We start from the raw sequence: 21321 nt of genomic DNA on the forward strand, positions 1-21321 counted from the left end.
CATCTTGGACGTTTTTTTTCTTCCTTTAATCCTTACAATGATGCATTCTATGTCTTGTCTATTACATGTAACCTGATCTGTGTACTGTGACGTTAAACTCTAATATTTAGAGTTACATTGTGAAAAGAAGCATAAAAAAAAAAAAAAGACAAGAAACATAACGTTCAGTGTCCAATAGCAGCAAAATCTCATCATGGCTAAAACTAAGCATAACATAAAGTTATATTCAGCTCCTGCAGAGAAGATATTTTCTTGCCTTTCTATTAGTACATAATTAACCAATTTTATCATGTTGTAAACATTTTAATTACAGAAAAAAGACAGGATAAACCCTTTTTTTTCCTAAAAAGATAATATTCATCCTGCACACTGTCAACTTTATTGACAGTGCAATTGAAATATTGTATTAATTTTTAACAGACAGAGATCAGAGTGTAAAAATTGGAAGAAAATCATCTTTGGGACCACGGTTCTCCCTGATGTACATCGATGACCTTCTTATGCTTAATCACTTAGACTCATGGTTGTAGAGGATGATGGCACTGTATCTTTGGTGAAGTGTTTAAAAAAGTACATAGTTAAAAACCAGCTACACTAAATACAGATCATCAGCATTTTTATATATATATATATATATATATATATATATATATATATATATATATATATAAATATATTTTTTTTTTAAATCATCTAAATGTCAGAGGGGTCGAAAGTAAAAATGTTTATTAATCAAGTAGAAGTATAAATCTTACTGTTTAAAAACACTTTTGTAGAACTTAGAGTATCAACTTAAGCTTTTTACTAAAGTAAATGTATAAAAGTTAATTTTTTTACTTTTCATCCAGAATTGGAACTTAACTACTTAAATTATAAAAGTAAAAGTAATGCAGGAAAAGTCCGGCATTACTTTGTTAATTTCCAATTCTGGATGATAACTTTCTTATACTTAAGTTTCTTAGTTTTATGAGTAACGGTAACAGTATCAAATTTAACTTTGCATATTCTTGAACAATTACTTATTTTAATGCAGTACCGAGTCCAACCATAAAGAAATGAATTGTCTGGATGAAACAAATTATTTTGATGATTTTATTTTATTTTTTTAAATACCAACAGTTCATATTGAGAATGAGCTTAAATGAAAAAAAAAAAAAAAACTAATGAGACTATTTTTGATGTAAGGACTAGAAAGTAGAGATAATTGCAAAAAAAAAAATAAAATAAAGGAGTAGAAGTAAAAAGTTGTCTTAAAAAATGACTCAAGTAAAGCATAGTTTGCTACTATTTCTACTTAAGGAGGGTAACAAAGTATTTATTCTTTGTTAATTGACACTTTTACTTATCTAAGAGACATTTATCTCAATCAAAAGTTTGTTGTTTTCAAGTTACAAACTCTCTTTTATCTTACAGATGTTTAGAAATCCACCTGAGCTGTCACCTTACTTGTGGTTCTGAAAAGCTAGCAAATTTATGTGATCATTATAGAATTTGGCCAGATTAGATATTCTCTGTTTCTAAAACATATCTTCATGGTATAATATCTCCTACCTAGTTACATTGTTTGCTTGTCTGGTTGCTCATTATAAGACTCTATGACAGTGCCTACAGTATAAGGTCAACAATAGTCTTTCTGATTGCTGTTACCACTGTTGAACTCTAATGCGTTAACATTTATAAAATGCTGCTTGGGGCCGTATGATCGCCAGCAGTGTTGAGGGAAACATTGTTATCAGTAAAAGGAATTTGAAAGATAAATAGGGACAGCAAAATAATTGAGATTCATTGCAGTGAATTATTGCTGATTTGTAATTATTCTAGTAAGAAGAGTCAGATGATATATAATTTTTTTCTATAACCCTTTATTTGAGAACTGGACCTCTAATTTCCTTTGTACATTTATGTATGGCTCTGGACAGGAGACGCATTGTTTTTCTGATTTTAGAGGCTTCAAGGCTTCTCTAGAGGCAAAACCTAAAACATCTCCACAAGGTGATGGTCAACTCTAACCTGGCATTAGCCAGATTGATGTGTGTAGAACTGAGTTGAGTTTTATGTTATTAATCTGGGATGGCTACCGTTTAGTCTGTCCCTGAAAAGGAGGAACGTTTAATACAGTACTTCAATCTGATTGGGTGACGTGCCAGTTAGTACCCGCGTTCCATAATACGCTTTCAGCCAATCGTAGCAGAGTGATTCGTCTGCAGTTTCTTGAGTGTTTTCACAACTAGCCGAATACGCTGAAAATTCAAAACTTTTCCAAATCCTGGCGGGAAAAAAAGCACAGACATCTTTCCCATCTAATGCACAAGTTGCTTCTCTTTGCTCCTTTTTCAATGACAAATTGTCCCTATTTTATCTATAACAGCGTCAATTGGGGTATTGACAGGTGAGTCCTCAAGTGTATGCCCCGGTCCCTCTGACTGTCATCATTCCTACATGTCGCACCCCAAAAAAACACTGCTGGCATGTCATTGATCCCACTCACTGGTTTTAACGCGACCAGCATATTAGAAAGAATCTTTGTTGTGAGACTGAAAACTCAGATCTCGTGACCATCCAGCTTGCAGAGCAAGGTTAGGTCAACTCCTCAATGATGAATTAAAGAAAACAGTCACCTCCATTGGCCATACTGCTGTTGACCAGCTTGTTCATCAGGTTGTGACTACGCTCTGTGGTAGCCCTCTCATGGTTGTTGAGGTACGGGGGAATGTAGTTAGATGTCAGCTCCTTGAGGATCTTCTTCTCCAAAGTTGTCTCTTTGTGGTTACTGTGGGTACCGTAACCGCTGCTCCGATCCAGGATCTGAACGCAGTCGCTCAAGTACTCGCTGCTGGCCATACTGAAGTTGTTCGGATGGTTACCGTTAAGAGGAAGAGTATCCATAACACTAGCATCCCTGGCGTTGTTCAGGATGCTCTCTGTGAGGCAAGGAATGAAAAAAGAAGCAATTATTAAAAATCGTAACTAAACAACAAAAAAGGTTTTTAATTTCTACGCTTATTTATTATTCATGTAATTTTCATATTCAATTTTTAAGGTTAAAAAATTAAAAAAGTAAGTGAAATAAAAAGTAAAGGTTTCACTGCAATTTGATAAGATTTTCATGTATACTTAAGTACATAGAAAACATTTGCTCTTAAGTATCTATTTTTTTAAATTACAGACAATAGATTTTGATTTCAATGAACTGAATCCAAATGACCTGAAGGTATGAAATAATGTACTAATGAAAGGACTTTTTTGAAAATAAATTCTTTGTGAGCTTAAAATTGTTTCTTTGGACAGCTCTAAAACTATCAAAAGATAATAAACAACCTATTGCTGAAGAGCTCAGGATAAATGAATTACATACTTGTGTCTCGGTAAGGTGCTGATGGATAGCATGGGAGGGAAGAGAGAAAGAAAGATACATGCTAGTTTATAGGCTGAAAGTACTACTTCAAAAAGGGGGATTGTTTAATTATCAGTCTTATAAATCTCAGGGATTATCTTTGTTTCACACATATAGAAACAATAAAAATACCAGTTGCATTCTCTTATTGTAAATATATCTGGCATAAAGCATGCAGGGCAACATGCAATTCATAGGATCACAATACAAAAAATGCACACAAAAACAAGGACAAACTGTGATATATAAAGGAATATTCCCCTTTAAGCTCTATTAAGTTATAATTGAGTTATATGTCTCCTATCTGCAGAGCATAAAGGTCAAAGCCATCTCTTTTTTGAGACTCAGATTTAAAGCTAATTGCTTATTACAGCAGGGACAATTCAAGAGATTTTTTTTTTAACTCTAGAACAATGACAATGTAAAGTTTACCCTATAGGTTCAAGTTCATTCCATAAGTTTTACTATTCATTATTTTTCCAAGAGATGTGTTAATGCTGCTACTACTTCCTGAACACAACTACATATTTTTTGCCGAATATCCCAGTAATCTAATTGCAAAACTCAAATTGTAAAGCAATTACAAACAATTATTATTGGTATACAGTTATACAGAAGCGGAACTGGTGGTTATTGGCACACTTGAAAAGCCAGTTATTTGGTCGTTCACTGCACTAAAAAGCTATTCAAATCAATCTGTCTCAAAATAAAGCACTAATTGTCCTCTAACCCTACTTACCACCCATGCAACCCTTTTGAGGGCAGCAACTGTCATGGAGCTTCCTGTGATAACAGGCAATGAGTCCTTTACATCGTTGCCAGTGGCCTTTTCTGGGTTTTGTAATTGTTTTCATCCAGCCACAGCTGAGGATTTTGTAACAATCGTCCAAGGTCGGGCTGTACCATGTCCCTCACATTTAACATATGGAAGAGAATTCTTGTTTCTTTTTTTCAGGCTGTTAACATACTGAACGGATCTCTTTCTTAATATTCAATACTAAACACTGATAATCTGAACTTAAGTAAGCATGGCCTACAGGGCCCAAGAAAGAGTTCTATTTATTAAGATGATGATGAGTCTTGATGCACTCTTGAAGTGATTTAGGGCAGGCATCCCCAACCTTGGTCCTCGAGGCCTACTGTCCTGCAGGTTTTAGAGGTTTCCCTGCTTTAGCATAGCTGATTATAATGATTGCAGTACACCAAAAGCCTGTTAATCAGCTTTCAATTAAAATCAGCTGTGCTGGAGCAAGAAAACCTCTAAAACCTGCAGGACAGCGGGCCTCGAGGACCGAGGTTTGGGATGCATGATTTAGGGCATCTGGCCACTTAGGGTAAGGTTATAAGTTACCGGAGTCCCAAATCCTATAAAGGCTTCGGGAATTAACCAGCTTTTACCACAGAGTTCTGCTTAATTTTAATGAAATCTGGCCTCCATATTTTGGTTTTCTTATCTAAGTGTGCCTTGTTGAATTTGTGTATATATATGTATATACAGTGTTGTATAGTAACAAAGTAAAAATACTTTACTACTGTACTTAAATATATTTTGGAGTGCTTTATACTTTCCAAGAGTATACATTTTTTTGACAACTTTCACTTTTACTTCACTACATTTTCAAACTTAATTGCATACTTTTACGATACATTTAAAATTTTTGATTTAGTTACTAAGTAAAAAAAAAATAAAAAAAAAAACGAGCGAGAGAGCGAGAGAAACGCAAGTGTTTTGACCCCACCTACTGACTACAAAGTCGGGTCTTGCCTGGGCTTGTTCATCAACACCAATAGGATACACCTGTTTCGCAAAGCCAGTCTAAATTTAACCTACACTTTGTTGTTTATATTATTTTAAGTGAATTTAACCTTCTAAGTTTACCAAAATGTAAAACATTGTCATTCAAACTGCACTACTTTTTACTTATACTTTTCACTACATTACTTGAGTACATCTATTTTTACAGTAATTCTTATACTTAAGTACAAGCGATTTCAGATACTTGAAGACTTTTACTCAAGTAACATTTCAGTCAGTGACTTTACCAAAGTAATATTTTGTAGAGGTACTTATACTTTTACTTGACTCCGAGAATTCAGTACTTTATACAACACTGTGTGTATATATATATATATATATATATATATATATATATATATATATATATATATATATATATATATATATATATATATATATATATATTCCATTATTCTACTACATGTACGTGTAGACTTATCATAATCAACCTCAGTTTGTGTAGAAAGAACTTTAGCCAGATTTTGTGCTTAATTGCCTTTATTAATAATTAGAAAGTGGGGAAGTTAATTTTCTTACAAGGCCGTCGTTAAAAAAAAAGTACATTTGTAACCCTCTCTTGATTTATTTAAATTTTGTCCGATGTTAGACTTTTTTTTTTTTTTTTATCTGAAAGAGTTAAGTGAGACCAAAAAAAAGGAGAAACGGATAAGGTCTGTTTGGAAAAAATATTTCTAACACTACTTTGGTTTTGGTTGAGAGAAAAAAAAATCTGTCCTAAGCAAAAGGGAAACTATTCAGATTTTACGTTAAGAAGACAATAATGTCACCTACAGCTAAGAGAGATACTGACAACACTGAACTACTTCTAACAACAAATGTTAGGATCCATCTTAAGGATTTTAAGCAGCTTATAAAAAATAATGTCATCTTATAACTAAAACAGTAAAGAAACACAATCAGTGCTAATTATACAGTATACATGCAAGTTACAATGAAACTTTTCAGCTCATAGCAGAACTATAAGGTATTCATTTAAACATTCCCAAGTAGAAAAGCCATGCAAAATATACAGATACAAAATAGCACAAAAAAGTTAAACATTTATAATAGGAACATTAGGCACACCTTGGGTGTTGTACATGCCCACAGCTGGGTTGTTATAGACTGCCGAGTCCCCCAGGAGAGTGTTATAGGGATTGTTAGTACCATGGGGACGAAGGAGAGCATTAGTTATAAGATGATTAGCCATGGCTCCTGGTACAGGCAGAAAGAGAAAGAGAGAGAAAGAGCAGCAGCCAGGGCGAGAGAAAAGGGAGGAGAGAAGAAAAGCAACAGCCAAGTCAAGAGAGAAAAAGGGAGAAATGCAGTAAAAAAGAAGCCGAGTGGAAGACAGAGGTTAAAGTAGAGAGTATGTAGCCGTTGCAGAGTGAAGGTAAGCAGAGAGAGGAGGAGGAAAAAAGAAGGGAGATTTAGATGGAGAGCGAGTGTGTGTTTGGAAGAAAGAAGAAGAGAAGAGGACACGTGAATCAAACAAGCTAACACAGTTTAGGGAGAAAGCTGCGAAAAAGCTCGACAAGTAATTCTTGCAGCCCATGCTTACAGGCCGAGTGAGGAGAGGGGATGGGAGACAGAGAGGCAACGGTAGTGTGGCAGAGCTCAGAGCAGGCTGTGCTGCAGTTCAACACGCTTCAGCAAAGATGCATGAATACACCATAGTTAATGGGCAGAAGGGTTACAAAAAAACTGTTCTCAGTGCATCTCTTCCCCCGCCAGAAATCATATCATGTATACATTAAGACACTACATTTAGAAAAATAACACAGAATACAAATGATGTTGACTGGTCATTTCTGTTTCCTCTCAGACCGAATAACACATGGCCTGCAAACTTAACCCATAAATAAGCATTTGTCGTCTTACAGTTAACTGTGACACTAAAGCCTCCTAATGATTTTAACATTAAACTTTAGCATAATACATGAATGTTTATCTTTACATTTTACTATTTGCAAAAGCTAAGGTTGCTAGGATTTTGTTTTGCTACAAAAACATTCCTGTTTCTTTGCTTTTGTTCCTTAAGGTCTCAGACTACTGAATGTGAAGGTTTGTTGGACGTTTGCTGTCCCTGAATGCAGGATCAAAGGGATTAACATTTTTTAAAAATTATTATTGCTATATTATTGCAAATTGCTGTACAATTCCAAGCTTTAACCTAGAGTACTTCGATGCTTTGATCATTTTTTGAATAGAATCATCTCTCTGGGTAGAAGGGAAGTTTTTGTCAACATAGTATTAATGCTATTTTCCACCCATCGTGTTATAGGTCCTGTGTCAAAAATTGTTCTACAAAGAATTTACATTTCTACTTTTTATATTAATGATTATTTAATATTGTTATTATTTTCATTGTTAGGGGGGCCACATGCCGAAGGCATGGCCCACCTACTACTATCTCACATATTTATTCCGCGTATTATACTAGCTTATAGTTCTCCTCGCCACCAAAACTTCGGCACCTAACTAGTCCCGCACGGTTTGGCGGATCGGGCCCAAAGTTGGCACACGCGTCGGGACCAATGGTGCGATGCGTGCTTGTATAAAACTTTCTCATTAGTCCGAAGGTTCGCGAATTATTAGCGAAAACGTCGCAAAAAAAATCCCATAGGAAATGAATGGGGAGAGGGAAAAAAAAGCATAAAAAACAGCACTTCACTGTGTCGGCATACATTCATGTAGAAAAACAGTTTAAAGCTCAGTTTGTAGATAAATCCTTCGTCTATTTAAAACTGAAGACGGCATGTTGATAACTGCTACGGTTTTTGTATAATCAGACCTCAAGCGCCACAAAGTTTTAGCAAAATCCACCCTTCTAGAGTGGAGAGACTGAAAAGCTAGAGTGTGAGGCAGCCGTTTTTTTAAGACCAAAAAACATTTTAAACTCGCCCTCACGGCCACATATTTATAGCTAGAGTCACCATTTTTGGTCAGTTTGTAGACTGAAATCTCTGGACCCACACAATGTCTTCGGAATTACGGTAGGATTAATACTTTTCCTTAAAAACCCTCCAGACCGACCTAAAATCGATCAAAATCAGAGCCGTTTTTCATTGGTTTTGGAGCAGCAGTGGGGAGAAAAACGAATGACATTATGTGTTTTCAACTCGTCATAAATATTTTTCTGAAAGACACACATACACCAAAGTTGGCATAGTTGGAGTCGAAGGATGGCTGACGGTCACGGTGAAAGAATCTTTTGAATAACTCATACGGTTTTTGCTCAGCAGTCGTTTGTTCGGAGGACATTTTAAGCACCAGAAAGCTGGGTGACAGTGAGCTGCTGTAGCTAGCTCAGTTAGAAGCTAAGGACTGAGGACCCGTTTTTTCTTATTCTTTCTCTTCCCATTCAGGTTGTAGATGACCTACAGCCATGAAAGTTACTCCAATTGAAGACAAGATATAGCTGTCGCTTAGATAAAAAGAATTTTTCAGATATCATTTATGGTTTTTACTCAGCAGTCGTTTGTTCGGAGGGGTGCTTTAGCAGCAAAAAGATGAGAGAGGAGCTGCTGCAGTTAAACCAATGGTAGGAGCAGGTGGGACCCACCATTTTGTTTGTGCTTCGTTTTGGGTTGTGAAAGACCTACAGACATGAAGGTTACCCCAGTCTGAGACAAAGGATAGATGTTTCTTTCACTGAAAGAATTTTTCAAATACCTTTTACGGTTTTTGCTCAGCAGTCGTTTGTTTGGAGGGTAAGCACCTGGAAGCTAGCTGACAGTTAGCTTCTGCAGCAGCCTGCTAGTGTGCAGCTGCTGACATCTTAGTGTGAGGCGGCCGTTTTTTTAAGATAAAAGATTTTGTTCTTGCCTCACGGCCACATATTTGGAGCTACAGTCACCATTTTTGGTCAGTTTGTAGGCTGAAACCTCTGGACTCACACAATGTCTTCGGAATTACGGTAGGATTAATACTTTTCCTTAAAAACCCTCCAGACCTACCTAAAGTCGATGAAAATCAGAGCCGTTTTTCATTGGTTTTGGAGCAGCAGTGGGGAGAAAAACGAATGACATTATGTGTTTTCAACTCGTCATAAATATTGTTCAGAAAGACACACATACACCAAAGTTGGCATAGTTGGAGTCGAAGGATTGCTGACGCTCACGGTGAAGAAATTTTTTGAATAACTCATACGGTTTTTGCTAAGCAGTCGTTTGTTCGGAGCTGTTGCTCCCATTCAAAAAAGCCTGAGAGCTAAGGAACGATAGTGCTGCGCTTTTCTCTCTGTCACTGACAGGCTCGTTAAGCGTTGTCAAGGTAACCGTGCTTCAAAGAGATTTTACCTCTGCTGTTTTAAACAGCACATATTAATCTAATGGAGGGTGAAAGCACTGATTTAACATTGGGAAATGGATACTATATGACTGCTGTCCATGACACTTCCCTTGCCACTCAACACTGATAGACTTTCAAAATAAGACTCCAGGGACCCTACAAAATAAAAGCCTCTATATTTTTTACATATATTTATTGCCCTATATGGCTCAACATTATGACCCAAACTCAACCCCATTTTAGAGAATAGACTCTAGGAGACTGTTTAAAACACAACCTAAGGCAAATTTCAAAATAAAAGCCTCCCATTTCATCTTCATCTACTGCCCTAATAACATGGAAAAAGAGTGATTTAACGATTGGAAAGTCATCAACTATCATTGCTGGGTCTGAACATTTTCTCTAAACACAACTCTGTTGGACTTTCAAAATAAGACTACAGGGACCCTACAAAATAAAAGCCTCTAGATTATACTAATGCAATAATTGATGCAAATGGCTCAACATTATGACCCAAACTCTTCCAGGTTGTTTTTATTAGACTCTAGTGACCTTTTCAAAACACACCCCAGAGCAAATTTCACAATAAAAGTCTCCCATTTACTCTGTAATACAGCAGCTATTCACCTAATAACATGGAAAACCAGTGATTTAACATTTGGAAATGGATTCTATATCACTGCTGGGCATGACCCATCTTTTGATGCACATCCATGATAGACTTTCAAAATAACACTACAGGGACTCTACAGAATAAAAGCCTCTTCCTTATACACACTCATACATTCTGGCATATTGCTCATAGCCATTGGTGATTTCATCACTGCAATGGCTCTTAGAAGGCGGGCGAAGCCCGCCATTGGTGATTTCATCACTGCAATGGCTCTTAGCAGGCGGGCAGAGCCCGCCATTGGTGATTTTTTTCATCGCTGCAAGGGCTCCTAGCAGGCGGGCGGAGCCCGCCAACTGCGCTTTACCCACTGCGGTTCAATATGGACAACCCATATTACCCTTGTGCATCATATGCTGTGCACGTCTATTTCCCAGATTTCAGCACAAGTGGCACACAGCTCTCTTTGCCCATGACCTAGCCCTCTTTCCTTCCCTCAGCAGCCCTCAAAGGCGTAAGCAGTTGGTCTGGGGAGCCCCAATGTCACTTGCCAGGGCCGTATTGGCCCAGTTACCCAGACGGGCAGTAGGTGGCCCCCCTCAAAATTTCTTTAGAAATTTTCTAGTTTATTATATTGCCTCGCTAGACTTGCACCTCTTGTCTGGCTGATTAAACTAATTTATTTCTCCCTATGGAGATGATACATTTGATCTTATGTGCATATTAGCAAAAATATCATTGTTAAAATATTATTTCTCATTTATTCTACTGTTTAGGTAGTGGATAACCCAAAAAGCCTTCTCTTTTTCAGCCACCTTCTCTGCAAAGGATACTTTTAGAAAAACTTAAAGTTGTAGTCACCACTCCTAAAATGTCATTACTTAAGGAGCTCAATTAGAGGTATGTGCAATTCTGAAAAAAAAAAAAAACTTAATTTGAAAAGATTATCCCTAAAAGGATGCCACTAAGAACTACTTTTCAAGGTTTTTTTGTGAATACAGGCCCTGCTTAAAAGCACAGACAAACAGGAAGCTGCAGCAACCAAAACCATCTGTGCTCTGAATGTCATTGTTAAGCTTTTTTAAAATTGGCTGTGCAGAATGTGCCTGCATGGAGTGTGATGACACAGAGGTATAGAAAGTAAACCAGCCAAAATGCTATAATTTAGACATCCCTAGTATAAATAAACAGTTAAAAAATTATAGGAGTTAATAGTTTTGTAGATCTATTAGAGGAAGTATGGTGGTGGTGTAAGAGCACAACTAACCATCTATGCTGCTCTGCTACTAGGCAATTTAATGACATTTTTTGATGGAATAGTTATATCTTCTCTTTTTTAAGTTTCTTATCTATGATGCCTGAAAAGCTCTATGAATAACTCAAGGAGACAATGTGTGGAGTTAGAGCTGTCAAAGTTAATCAGTTCAAAACAGTCTAGAAAAAATACCCGTCTGAAAAATATGATTCTGATTGTTTCAAGGCTACTGACAGGTGAGAGGTTGAGTGACTTAAACAACACAAAGATAATATAAACAAACAGCTTCATGACAGTTTCAATTTTATTCTTTATACTGTTGTTTTCTATTTAGTAATAATTTAGTGTGACTTTTGGCACTTTCCATATTACGCCTATGCTGGGATTCATTCAGTCGTCATTAAGAGCTGCTTCCATTATTCTAGTATGTTTGATTGGTAAAATCCCCTCATCACTTGGGATTATCTTATCAATAAATGCTGTTACTGAGAACCGTTGGTAATACTGTTGTCTGAATGATATCAGATAAAGCACATTTCACAATTTAGCAATTAAGCGATTTCTCTCTTCATGCAACAACAAATTTCAATAAACTGAAATAATGTAATGCGATTTCTCTCTCACTCAATATGTCACTCTCTCTAGTTTCAAAATGTACTGGCTGAGCTGCTCTGTGCAGCACACTTTAAAAGAGTGAGGGCAAAAAGGAGGTGTTAGTTTCCTAAGCCCAGCCTCACTAAGTGCGTGATAATTCAAGCGCTGACACGCACCGTGCCTGCTTTAGTATCCATCTGTCATGCTAACAGCTTATTAGTGGCCTGAAGAAAGCGAGGGCCACCCCTCAACTCAGAGACTAACAAATGGCAGAGTGCTTTTCCAGTGAGTGTGTGTGTGTCAGACTGTCTGGCCATTTAGGTGTCTACACCCTCATTACACTGGCCCAAAGACAGCCGTGCTTATGGATTCTGCTACTATGGTCCATTATAATGTCCTAGGCTGAAGTGAAGAAAACTGGCAGCTCTGAAAATGTCAGTTATATCTTTAACTATGCTATGCCTTTGTCGAAAAGCCTTCTAATTATATTATTCTTGATTAAATAGGATCGGCTTAACTGAATAAACTAATTTGCGTAACTGTACTGTAATCATCTATTTACTAATTTATGTATAAACTGAATTATTATGCCTGACAAGGGTTTTTATGCCCTTTGAACATTTCTGACCAACACAAAGTAATGCATAGTTGGAAAACGGATGGAAATTGATGTATAGTTTTAAATTAAAAAAAAAAAAATTAAAAAGGTAATTAACATTTTTTCCCCATCCTCTAGCCTGTACTGCTCCTGAATGAGTTGCAGTACAGTTATCTGTCATCAGAAGTCACCTTATCCATTCCTGTCATTGAAATGGAAAGTATATGGCACAACTTCTACCTTATCATTAGATGGCAATTCATCTAAAGTCACTGCGAAAAAGAGAGAAGTAATTAGAGAAAAAGGCAAAAGTCAATGGTAACTGTAGAGAAGTTGCATATATTCACAGCTAATGTGTGAGGATGTGTTTATGACAACTGCAGATAACTTTCAGGCAGATACACTACAAATCAGTGATTTATGAAGAACCAATGAAAAAAGCCATTGTTAAAAGAAAAAAAAGTGTATGAGACAAAGATGCTTTAACAAAAGAATTTTACGCTATCATAAGCCTCCCTGAACACATCTGAATTTTAAAAGAGGCAGAACTATGCTGTGGGGATGGATTTTCTCAACAGTGAGACTGGTTGGAGCTGATAGGAACAGAGAAAGACCTAAATACCGGAAGTAAACCTCTTGGAGGTTGCAAAATAATTTACTCAAAAGTTCACCTTCTAGAAGGGCAAATATACAATCGATCAGAGGTTTAATACATATTTTGGATTTGTGTGTCAGGCACTAGAAATCCTCAGACAAAGTCTACCACTAATATTTGGTGATAAGAATGAGAAAATTATTGTTTGGTAACTCTTTTTCCACACAGACTGAGTTTAAACTATTATGCAAACAAGAGTGGGCAATAGATGTCAGTAAATTATTGTGCAAATCCGTAAAAAAACCTACCCCACAAAGACTTGCAGCTATAATTGCACTATAAGATGCAAATATGAAGCGTTTGTTCAGACGGGATGGATAAACATGCATGCAACAATTTATTTTTGAAATTGAACAAAAAATATAAAATTTTTCCATTTCTTGCATTTCAAAACTATACATAACTTTGTGTTGGTGTATTATATCTAAAAAGAATTTAGTTTAATGAAAAAGGAGTATCATTTGTGTTAATCCCAGTTGATAAACAGCCACTAAATTGTTTTCCTTACAGTGCTTTAACACAGGCCTTTAACAATGCTGATATCTCCTGCAGTTCTAGCCTACCGCTCTTAAAGAGTTGCAAATTGGCTGACATTCTATTTTTGACAGGAGGTTGCAGCTTTTTAATTTTTTTTGTGCAAACCCCCCCACAGAGCTGCATTAAAAACAGGAAGCAATATTTACACCTTATTCTCTTTATCATTTTTGCTTCAAGGATACAATAATAATCAGAAGTTTGGACTCCCACTACTTTGCTAAATGACAGCGTATAAAGCCTCCAACCCCTCCTGCTATTAGTAAAGTAGATGTGGTGACAGTGATGTGGAGGCAAATGGTAGGTATCCCGTGGTTACCTCTGTTGAGCGTGGCGGAGCTGTTGATGTCTCCAGTGATGAAGGAGGACTCCTGTTTCCTCACAGTGTCATTCCACATCCGTCTGATACGACTCTACGCGTGGGAGAAACCAGGAGAGAAAGTGTTGGGGAACAGGGGTGAGGGCAGTGGGGCACGCACAAAGGCAAAAAGAAAAAAAACAATTGTGACAGGGGGAGGGAGCAAAAAAAAAGGGGACAGGAAGTGAAAGGAGGAAGAACAAGATGAGAGAAAGGGGAAGAAATTAGGTAAGAAAAGGTGGGATATGATGTGCAAAACAAAGGCAGGAGAGGCCGTAGAGGAAAAAAGCAAAGCAACAACCAAGAGAGGAAAAAACCTGCATCAGTATCATTTTTACTATGTAAACCTGAATGACAGCAATAGTGTCCATGTTGAATGGGGTTTGGGTTATCGCACTTTCAAGATAAAAAAAATAAAGTCAGCAAATATAATTAATTGCATAGAAAAGTATAGTGTTTGACAAATAACTTAATTAAGCAACTTATTTTCAATTTATAACTTGCAAAACACTACTTATAAATGTAGTTTTGAGATTTTTGGGACTGCATTATTTTATGATAAGGTCAATCTATGTATAATCTAATCTTAGTATAAATCCTGTTCTTCTTTGAAGGTCTTTTCATAGACCATAAGTAAACAGACAATATCATAAAGACCAATACACATAGCATCTATGCTGCATACAGTCCTGTGGATCATTTAAAGATACATTTTGGATTTTTTTTTTTTTACAGAAAAAACATATTTAAAATCTACTTGTCTGAAAATCTTTTTTTGTGCACTTGAGAAATATGGCTTTTATTGAAGAGTGGCATCATTGACCTTCGACCATAACTTTAGCTTCAAGTGTTCTGTTAGGGAACACATCAACCATCATGGATTAGTCGCTCTGCTCCTACGGGACCAAAGTCAAACTTTTTGACTTAGGGCCTTGTCACACCATGCCGATTTAAACAGCGTATTCATAGAGTCAAGAACTTCTAACGACAGCTTAGCTTATGCATAACGCACGGCTGCGTAATGCTCATGAAATGATGTGAAAAGCATTATTTCATGAGCATTATGAAGCATCAGCTACAGCTGCTGCCCTCAGGAGTGCATTGCTGCGCCCGAAGGCGCCCGCTCTGCATAAAAAGATGTTTTTGATAGCGGTATTACCCTAGCTGCTGTTTACCGCATGCCCCAAAAAAAGAATAAGAAATAAGAAAAAGAAAGAATGAAGGTTTGCATTTGCAGCAGATTCAGCGTCATGTCTGCTAGGAAGTTTGTTGGTTGTGGCCGTCGGCATGAACGCAGGGAGGATCCATCACACTCACCTTCTCGCTCACCCTATGATGGGGGTTAAGTCTGGAGGAGAACTGACGGTTTCCTCCTGTGAACCCCCTTTTATACCAAAATGCTACCAATACACCATTATATAGTAGCTGTAATTTAGAAACACATTCAGCTGTCGTCTGTAACAGGTCAGATACGTTGATATGCTTTGGAGATAAGTTCTTAAAAAGTAACGCATAATGCACAAGTTACTCATAGTTTTTGGATAAGCTAGACACCACAACCAGGGGCGGATTTATGATTAGGCAAAACTAGGCAATTGCCTAGGAACCCAAGTTCCTGGAGGCCCCATAAAACTCAGTTTACTTGTATGTTTAATACGACTATTCCTTATTTGTGCACATTAATTATGTTTCTGATAAAAATTCTTTCATTAAATGCCATATGAACTCTTTTAATATTAAGTGTGTCTCAGCCCCACACCCTTTCAGTGTCCACCACATTGGATCAGTCATTTATGAGAGCTTTAAAAGCAGGAAAATTTGTTGGTAACAAATTCAAATCCACATATTTTTCTTCCACTGATAAGATTCCCATAAAAAGGCCTGCAGCTTGAATTGCAGTAAAAGGTTGTTAATCTAATTAATGACTGAGAGGATTGAATTCACACTACTTTTTAGAATTGACTTAAGGAAAACTTTGTATCCCTTTCCCTAAAGTATGTCATGCATTATGTTGTGTATCAAATACAATACCAGTAAAATAAATTAAATGTATATTACTGGTATTGTCCCATGTTAATCCCCTGTTCAATAACCCTGTGTAATAATCCTTCTAAATAAGAGACTACAGCTGTTAGAACATGAAATGTTAGAATATTTCATGTTCTAACATGAAAATTTGTGACAAGGTTTAGGTGGTACTAGCATTTTTAGAGAGACCTAGCAGCATTTTTCAAAGATTTTCTGAGAAGTTGAAAGATGATAATCCCAAACCCCTTATGGCGCACTCTGGCCTCACCTGTGAATCTGCTGTACTGTAGCGTCCAGGTGTGCAGGCAGGTAAGCTCACCTGTGAGCCTGTAGAGTAGCGGCCAGGGGTCCGTGAGGTGGTGGTCTTACTGGATGAGGAGATGGACGTCTCCACACTCTTGCCGCTGCAGCAGTGAGTACGTAGGCATTTGCCGTATTCTTTACGGACCTATGGAAAGGGAATTGGGAATTAATCACAATAAAATGATGTTAACCTGACCAAAGTACAACCTCAGCCTTGAATATCCTGAGGAATATATTTCATTCGCACACAGTAGGGTAGAATAAGCACTTCTTTCACTCATATTCCCTGAGTAACCATTTAACCCATTAAAAAGCAGACATTAAAAGATTAAATTCATAAACTTTCCTTTCCTAACACCAACCCCCTCCCCAAAAAGCCACGCATACGACCGAAATGGACATACTCCTTGGAGAGGGGCTTGATGCATTTGTACACACAGATCATCTGCACTTAGATCCCAATCAAGTTAGAACAAATAAAGTCGTAATTGATTTTTAACAAGCTTGTTGGACTGGCAGACGTGTTTTGCCACATGCTCTGTTTGAACAGCTGCGTGCAGAGTTGCTCCATGCATCTTGGGAGAAACTGCGTTGGGCTTGGGCCAAAGAAAACCTCAGCATATTCTCTCTGGATAGCTGATCCCCTAACCAGACACGTACACACAGACACCCACACATATATCTACATTGTGAACTCAAAACTCTCTGCAGGACTGCAGCCAGACAAGAGTATTAAGGATTTGATGCATTTTCTTCCCATATCCTGTGCCTCTTCTGTACTCTACGGCACGGCACTAACTCGGAGTGGGTGGAAGACCTGTTAAAATTTTGATGCCATGATGTCTCAGCTCTGCCTGGAAGTTGCAGTAACTCCTAAAAAGCAGCAAAGAAAAAACAATATCTCCTAAAATCATCCAAAAGTCCTTTAGGTAATTCAACCCAAAGCATTTTGTAGATAAAAGGCAAAACTAAAGTTAATTTGAGAAAAGTTAGATATAAATCTTTAGTGGATTATAACTGCTGCTTTAACATCACAGTATTGTACATATACACAAAAACTAGCAAAAGTACCCTTCGCCTTACTTTTTTAAATAGTTTGATACATCCAAACCTGTAACTGAAACTTTTTTAATGCATTTTCTGTGATGCATCTGTTCAACATAGTCTAACTATATATATATATATATATATATATATATATATTAGTGCTGTCAATCGATTAAATAATTTTAATCGCGATTAATCGCATCAATGCCTGAGTTAACTCGCGATTAATCGCATTTTAATCGCAAATTTTTTTTCTGATTGAAAATCATTTAAATACTCTCGATGACATACAAAAAATACATACAGGCTAGGTTTGTGCCAATGTTCTTTTTTTTAAATGAGAACAGGTCACAGATACTGATTATGCCATAGAAACATATGGCAAGAAGATGGCATGTAGCAAAAAATAACAAATATGTAGCCAAAAAAAAGGCCCTGAAAACAGGCTGATGTAAAAGACAGTCTTTACAGTTAATACAGTCTTTTGAACAAAGACAAGCATTTTACCCTACTGCTATAAAATGTAGTACAGTTAACATTAGATGTTAATTAACCAAGATAATAATGAACAATTTTCAATCAATACATCAAAATCAATAGACCGACATCACTAGATGGAGGTAGTCTATGAAAGTTACTTTTCAGCCTCTTAACAAAAATGAGAACACACACACACCCACCCACCCACACACAGACACACCCACCCACACACACACACACACGATACCGACCTGTGACAGCAAGAGTGCCGTAGCAGATTCCATTTCACCTCAGTAATCTGTTTTCTCAGCGTATTTCAGGTTGCTACTAGTTACCAGACACTCAACTTGTTTGTTGGTGGTGGGGCTTAAAGAAAAGGCACTAGCGCTACCCAGTGTATGAGCGTCTTTTTTCCTTGAGGAGCTCCGCTCTCGAAGCCTATGGAAAATGCATAGACTGGGGAAAAATAGCCCCGCCTCCCCGCAGGCTGCAGCGGGATGTACTTGGAAAATTTTACCATAAAACCACATAGCGTTAATCTCACGTTAAAAAAATTATCGCCGTTAAAATGGCCTCGCGTTAACGCGATAATAACGCGATAATTTTGACAGCACTAATATATATATATATATATATATATATATATATATATATATATATATATATATATATATATATATATATATATATATATACATGTATGTCACCAATCGCTTTGCCATGAATACCTTAAAAGATTCTGGCGCAGCCAATTTCTTCAAAAGTCACATAAATTGCTCAAATTAAGTCCATCTGTGTTCAATCCAAGTGTCATGTGATCCATCAGTAAAAACACACCCTTTGAGAAAGGCCTTAGAAGTTGCAACACCAGTTAACAAGTGGCATCACATGTTGAAGACCAGGGAACAGTCAAAAACGTGAGTAAAAAAGTTGTTGTGAAGTACAGGAAGGAGTATAGAAAATACCCATAGTTTATGTTTCTCCGAGGCACCTTTAAATTCATCATCTTCAAATGAAAAGCACATGTTACCACAACAAACTTGCTAAGACAGGGCCACCCACCGAAACTCACAGACTGGGCAAGGAGGACATTAATCAGAGAGGCAGCAGCACAGAGACCAAAGGTAACTCAGAAGGGGTTGCATAAATGTACAGCATAGACTTGGGTAAGTGTTGAAAATAAGAAGGCACATTCAGCCTTTTCAAAAACACATGAGGGCAAATCTGAGATGAGACTTAGATTGTTTTAGCCACCAAGAAAAAACAGCATCGCTTTTGCAAACCCAGCCCACCCCATTACCCTAAGAACTCAATCCCCACAGAGCAACATGGTGTTGACAGCATCATGCTGTGGGGATGTTTTTCATGGGCAGGGACAAGTAAACTGATCCAACTTGAGGAAGTGGAAAGGGATATACTTAAGAAAAACCTGTCTATATGTAATTCTTGAGACGGAGGTTCACCTTACAGCAGGACAATGACCCAATGCATGCCGCTACAGCAAACTCTGGCAGTTTAAGGGAGGCATATTATATTTGGACAGGCCAAGTCACAGTTTGTCTGCTAGATGGCTGCACATCATCAAAATCCATCCAAAATGAAGGAACTACAGCAGTTTTGCCTTGACCTAATGGGGAAAAAAGAATAAGACTGGCAAAGGCTGCGGCAAACTCACTGGGACTTGCAGTTGTAATTACCACCAAATGTGGCTAGTAACTTTATATGGTTAAAACAGTTATGTGCATTGAAGTTTTCAGTTATTCACAATAACACAAATATCGGGGTGTTCACAATAAACAAAATAAATATCTGCAGAGGGTTTTGTGAATGAAAGGATGCAAACTCTTGGAAAAATCAATTTCAATTTTAAGTTGTGACGCAAAAAAATTAAAAAACTAAGGGGATTCAATAAGAGACTGTAAGACACTCTGTAAATTGCCTTTTAATGACCAAAATTCAAAACGTTTTTTTTTTTCCTCAGGACATGACATTACAATTTACGATCAACATTTTCACATACCTTTTCCCTGCAGTTTATGCTGTGAAATACTTTGATTCTAGGTTGGTGACAGGACTGATCAGATTCAATTGCAGTGTAAAGAAAGTACCAGAAAATTAACTTGTTCACATTTAGATTGATCGAGTTTAAACTTGATAACTTTACATTGTCTTGTTTAGGCATGCATTAAAACAGCAATGTACGTCCAACCTTGATTGAAATATTTGACACTAATTAAAGCCTCTTTAAAAAATTATAGCTTTACTATGTGAAATTTAACAAAATAGAATAGATGTTTAATAAAACATTTGTTAAATCTAGTCTTCTCTCTTTCTTCTGAACCCAGTCTTATATATCTGCCGTCTGGCGTACCACAAACACATCTGCCAGAAAAGTCTTACCATGCAAAAGCAATGAAGTTTGTATCAAAAAAATATATATCAGTTTACAAGCTTTTGGCAACCACTAGACTTTATGTTCATTTGTTTAACCTAGCCTATTCTGCCCACTTACCTTTTTTTGGAGGATGCAATGGAAGATGAAGATGAACATGCCTTGCAGGGAGTTAAAGATGGTGAAAAGGTAGGCCATGATCACCGTGCTCTCGTTGATGTACATGAGGCCGAAAGCCCAGGTCAGGCCGAGCAGACACAGCAGGGCGATTGCGCCGATCACCCAGGACCTACAGAGAAAGGAGAAGTAATTGAAAACGAGCGATGCTCCCTTAGCTACAGCATGCTCAGCCGATTGAGAATCAGACTTGCAAAAGTTTGCCTGCTCTCAGCATCAGAAAAACCAGCCAGCCGAGGCTGAGGCATGTGGGATCAGGAGAGAGGGGGTCAGAGTGGGTTCATTGAGAGCCTTGACACTGTGGGAGAGGGCTGGAGGAACAGTGGGAGGTTAACTTAAAAGAATTATACCCTTACAACTCAGAGTGGATTTCTTCGTTTAGATACCATCTCAGGAGAAGGAAAAGAGTTCTAAAGCCAGATTACAGGTGCTGGTCATAAAATTAGAATATCATGAAAAAGTAGATTGATTTCAGTAATTCCATTTAAAAAGTGAAACTTGTATATTATATTCATACATTACATACAAACTCATATATTTCAGATGTTTATTTTGTTTAATTTTGATGATTACAAATGACAACAAATGAAAATCTCAAATTCATCATATCAGAAAATTAGAATATTACTGAAGACCAATAAAAACAAAGGATTTATAGAAATGTTGGCCAACTGAAAAGTATGAACATGAAAAGTATGAGCATGTACAGCACTCAGTATTTAGTTGGGCCTCCTTTGGCCTGTATTACTGCAGCAATGCGGCGTGGCATGGAGTCGATCAGTCTGTGGCACTGCTCAGGTGTTAT

At 37.2% G+C, this 21321-nt stretch overlaps 1 protein-coding gene across 14 annotated transcripts in view; it reads right to left on the reverse strand.

The window, feature by feature from the left end:
* The window catches only part of adgrl3.1 (adhesion G protein-coupled receptor L3.1), a 225729-nt gene that overhangs the window by 3223 nt on the left and 201185 nt on the right, over positions 1-21321 (reverse strand). For 4 of the 14 annotated variants that reach the window (XM_038290305.1, XM_038290304.1, XM_038290303.1 and 1 more), the window contains 6 exons: positions 20460-20628; positions 16386-16565; positions 14051-14144; positions 6279-6407; positions 3356-3373; positions 2619-2921 (listed from right to left, as the gene is read on the reverse strand). In XM_038290305.1, coding sequence (XP_038146233.1) covers positions 2619-2921; positions 3356-3373; positions 6279-6407; positions 14051-14144; positions 16386-16565; positions 20460-20628 — 893 coding nt within the window. The remainder of the gene's footprint in view (positions 1-2618; positions 2922-3355; positions 3374-6278; positions 6408-14050; positions 14145-16385; positions 16566-20459; positions 20629-21321) is intronic. The other 10 variants (XM_038290309.1, XM_038290307.1, XM_038290306.1 and 7 more) reach the window with 7 other exon arrangements.

Source organism: Cyprinodon tularosa, unplaced genomic scaffold, assembly GCF_016077235.1.
Source record: "Cyprinodon tularosa strain WSP-4 unplaced genomic scaffold, ASM1607723v1 ctg279, whole genome shotgun sequence".
NCBI classification, from domain to species: domain Eukaryota; kingdom Metazoa; phylum Chordata; class Actinopteri; order Cyprinodontiformes; family Cyprinodontidae; genus Cyprinodon; species Cyprinodon tularosa.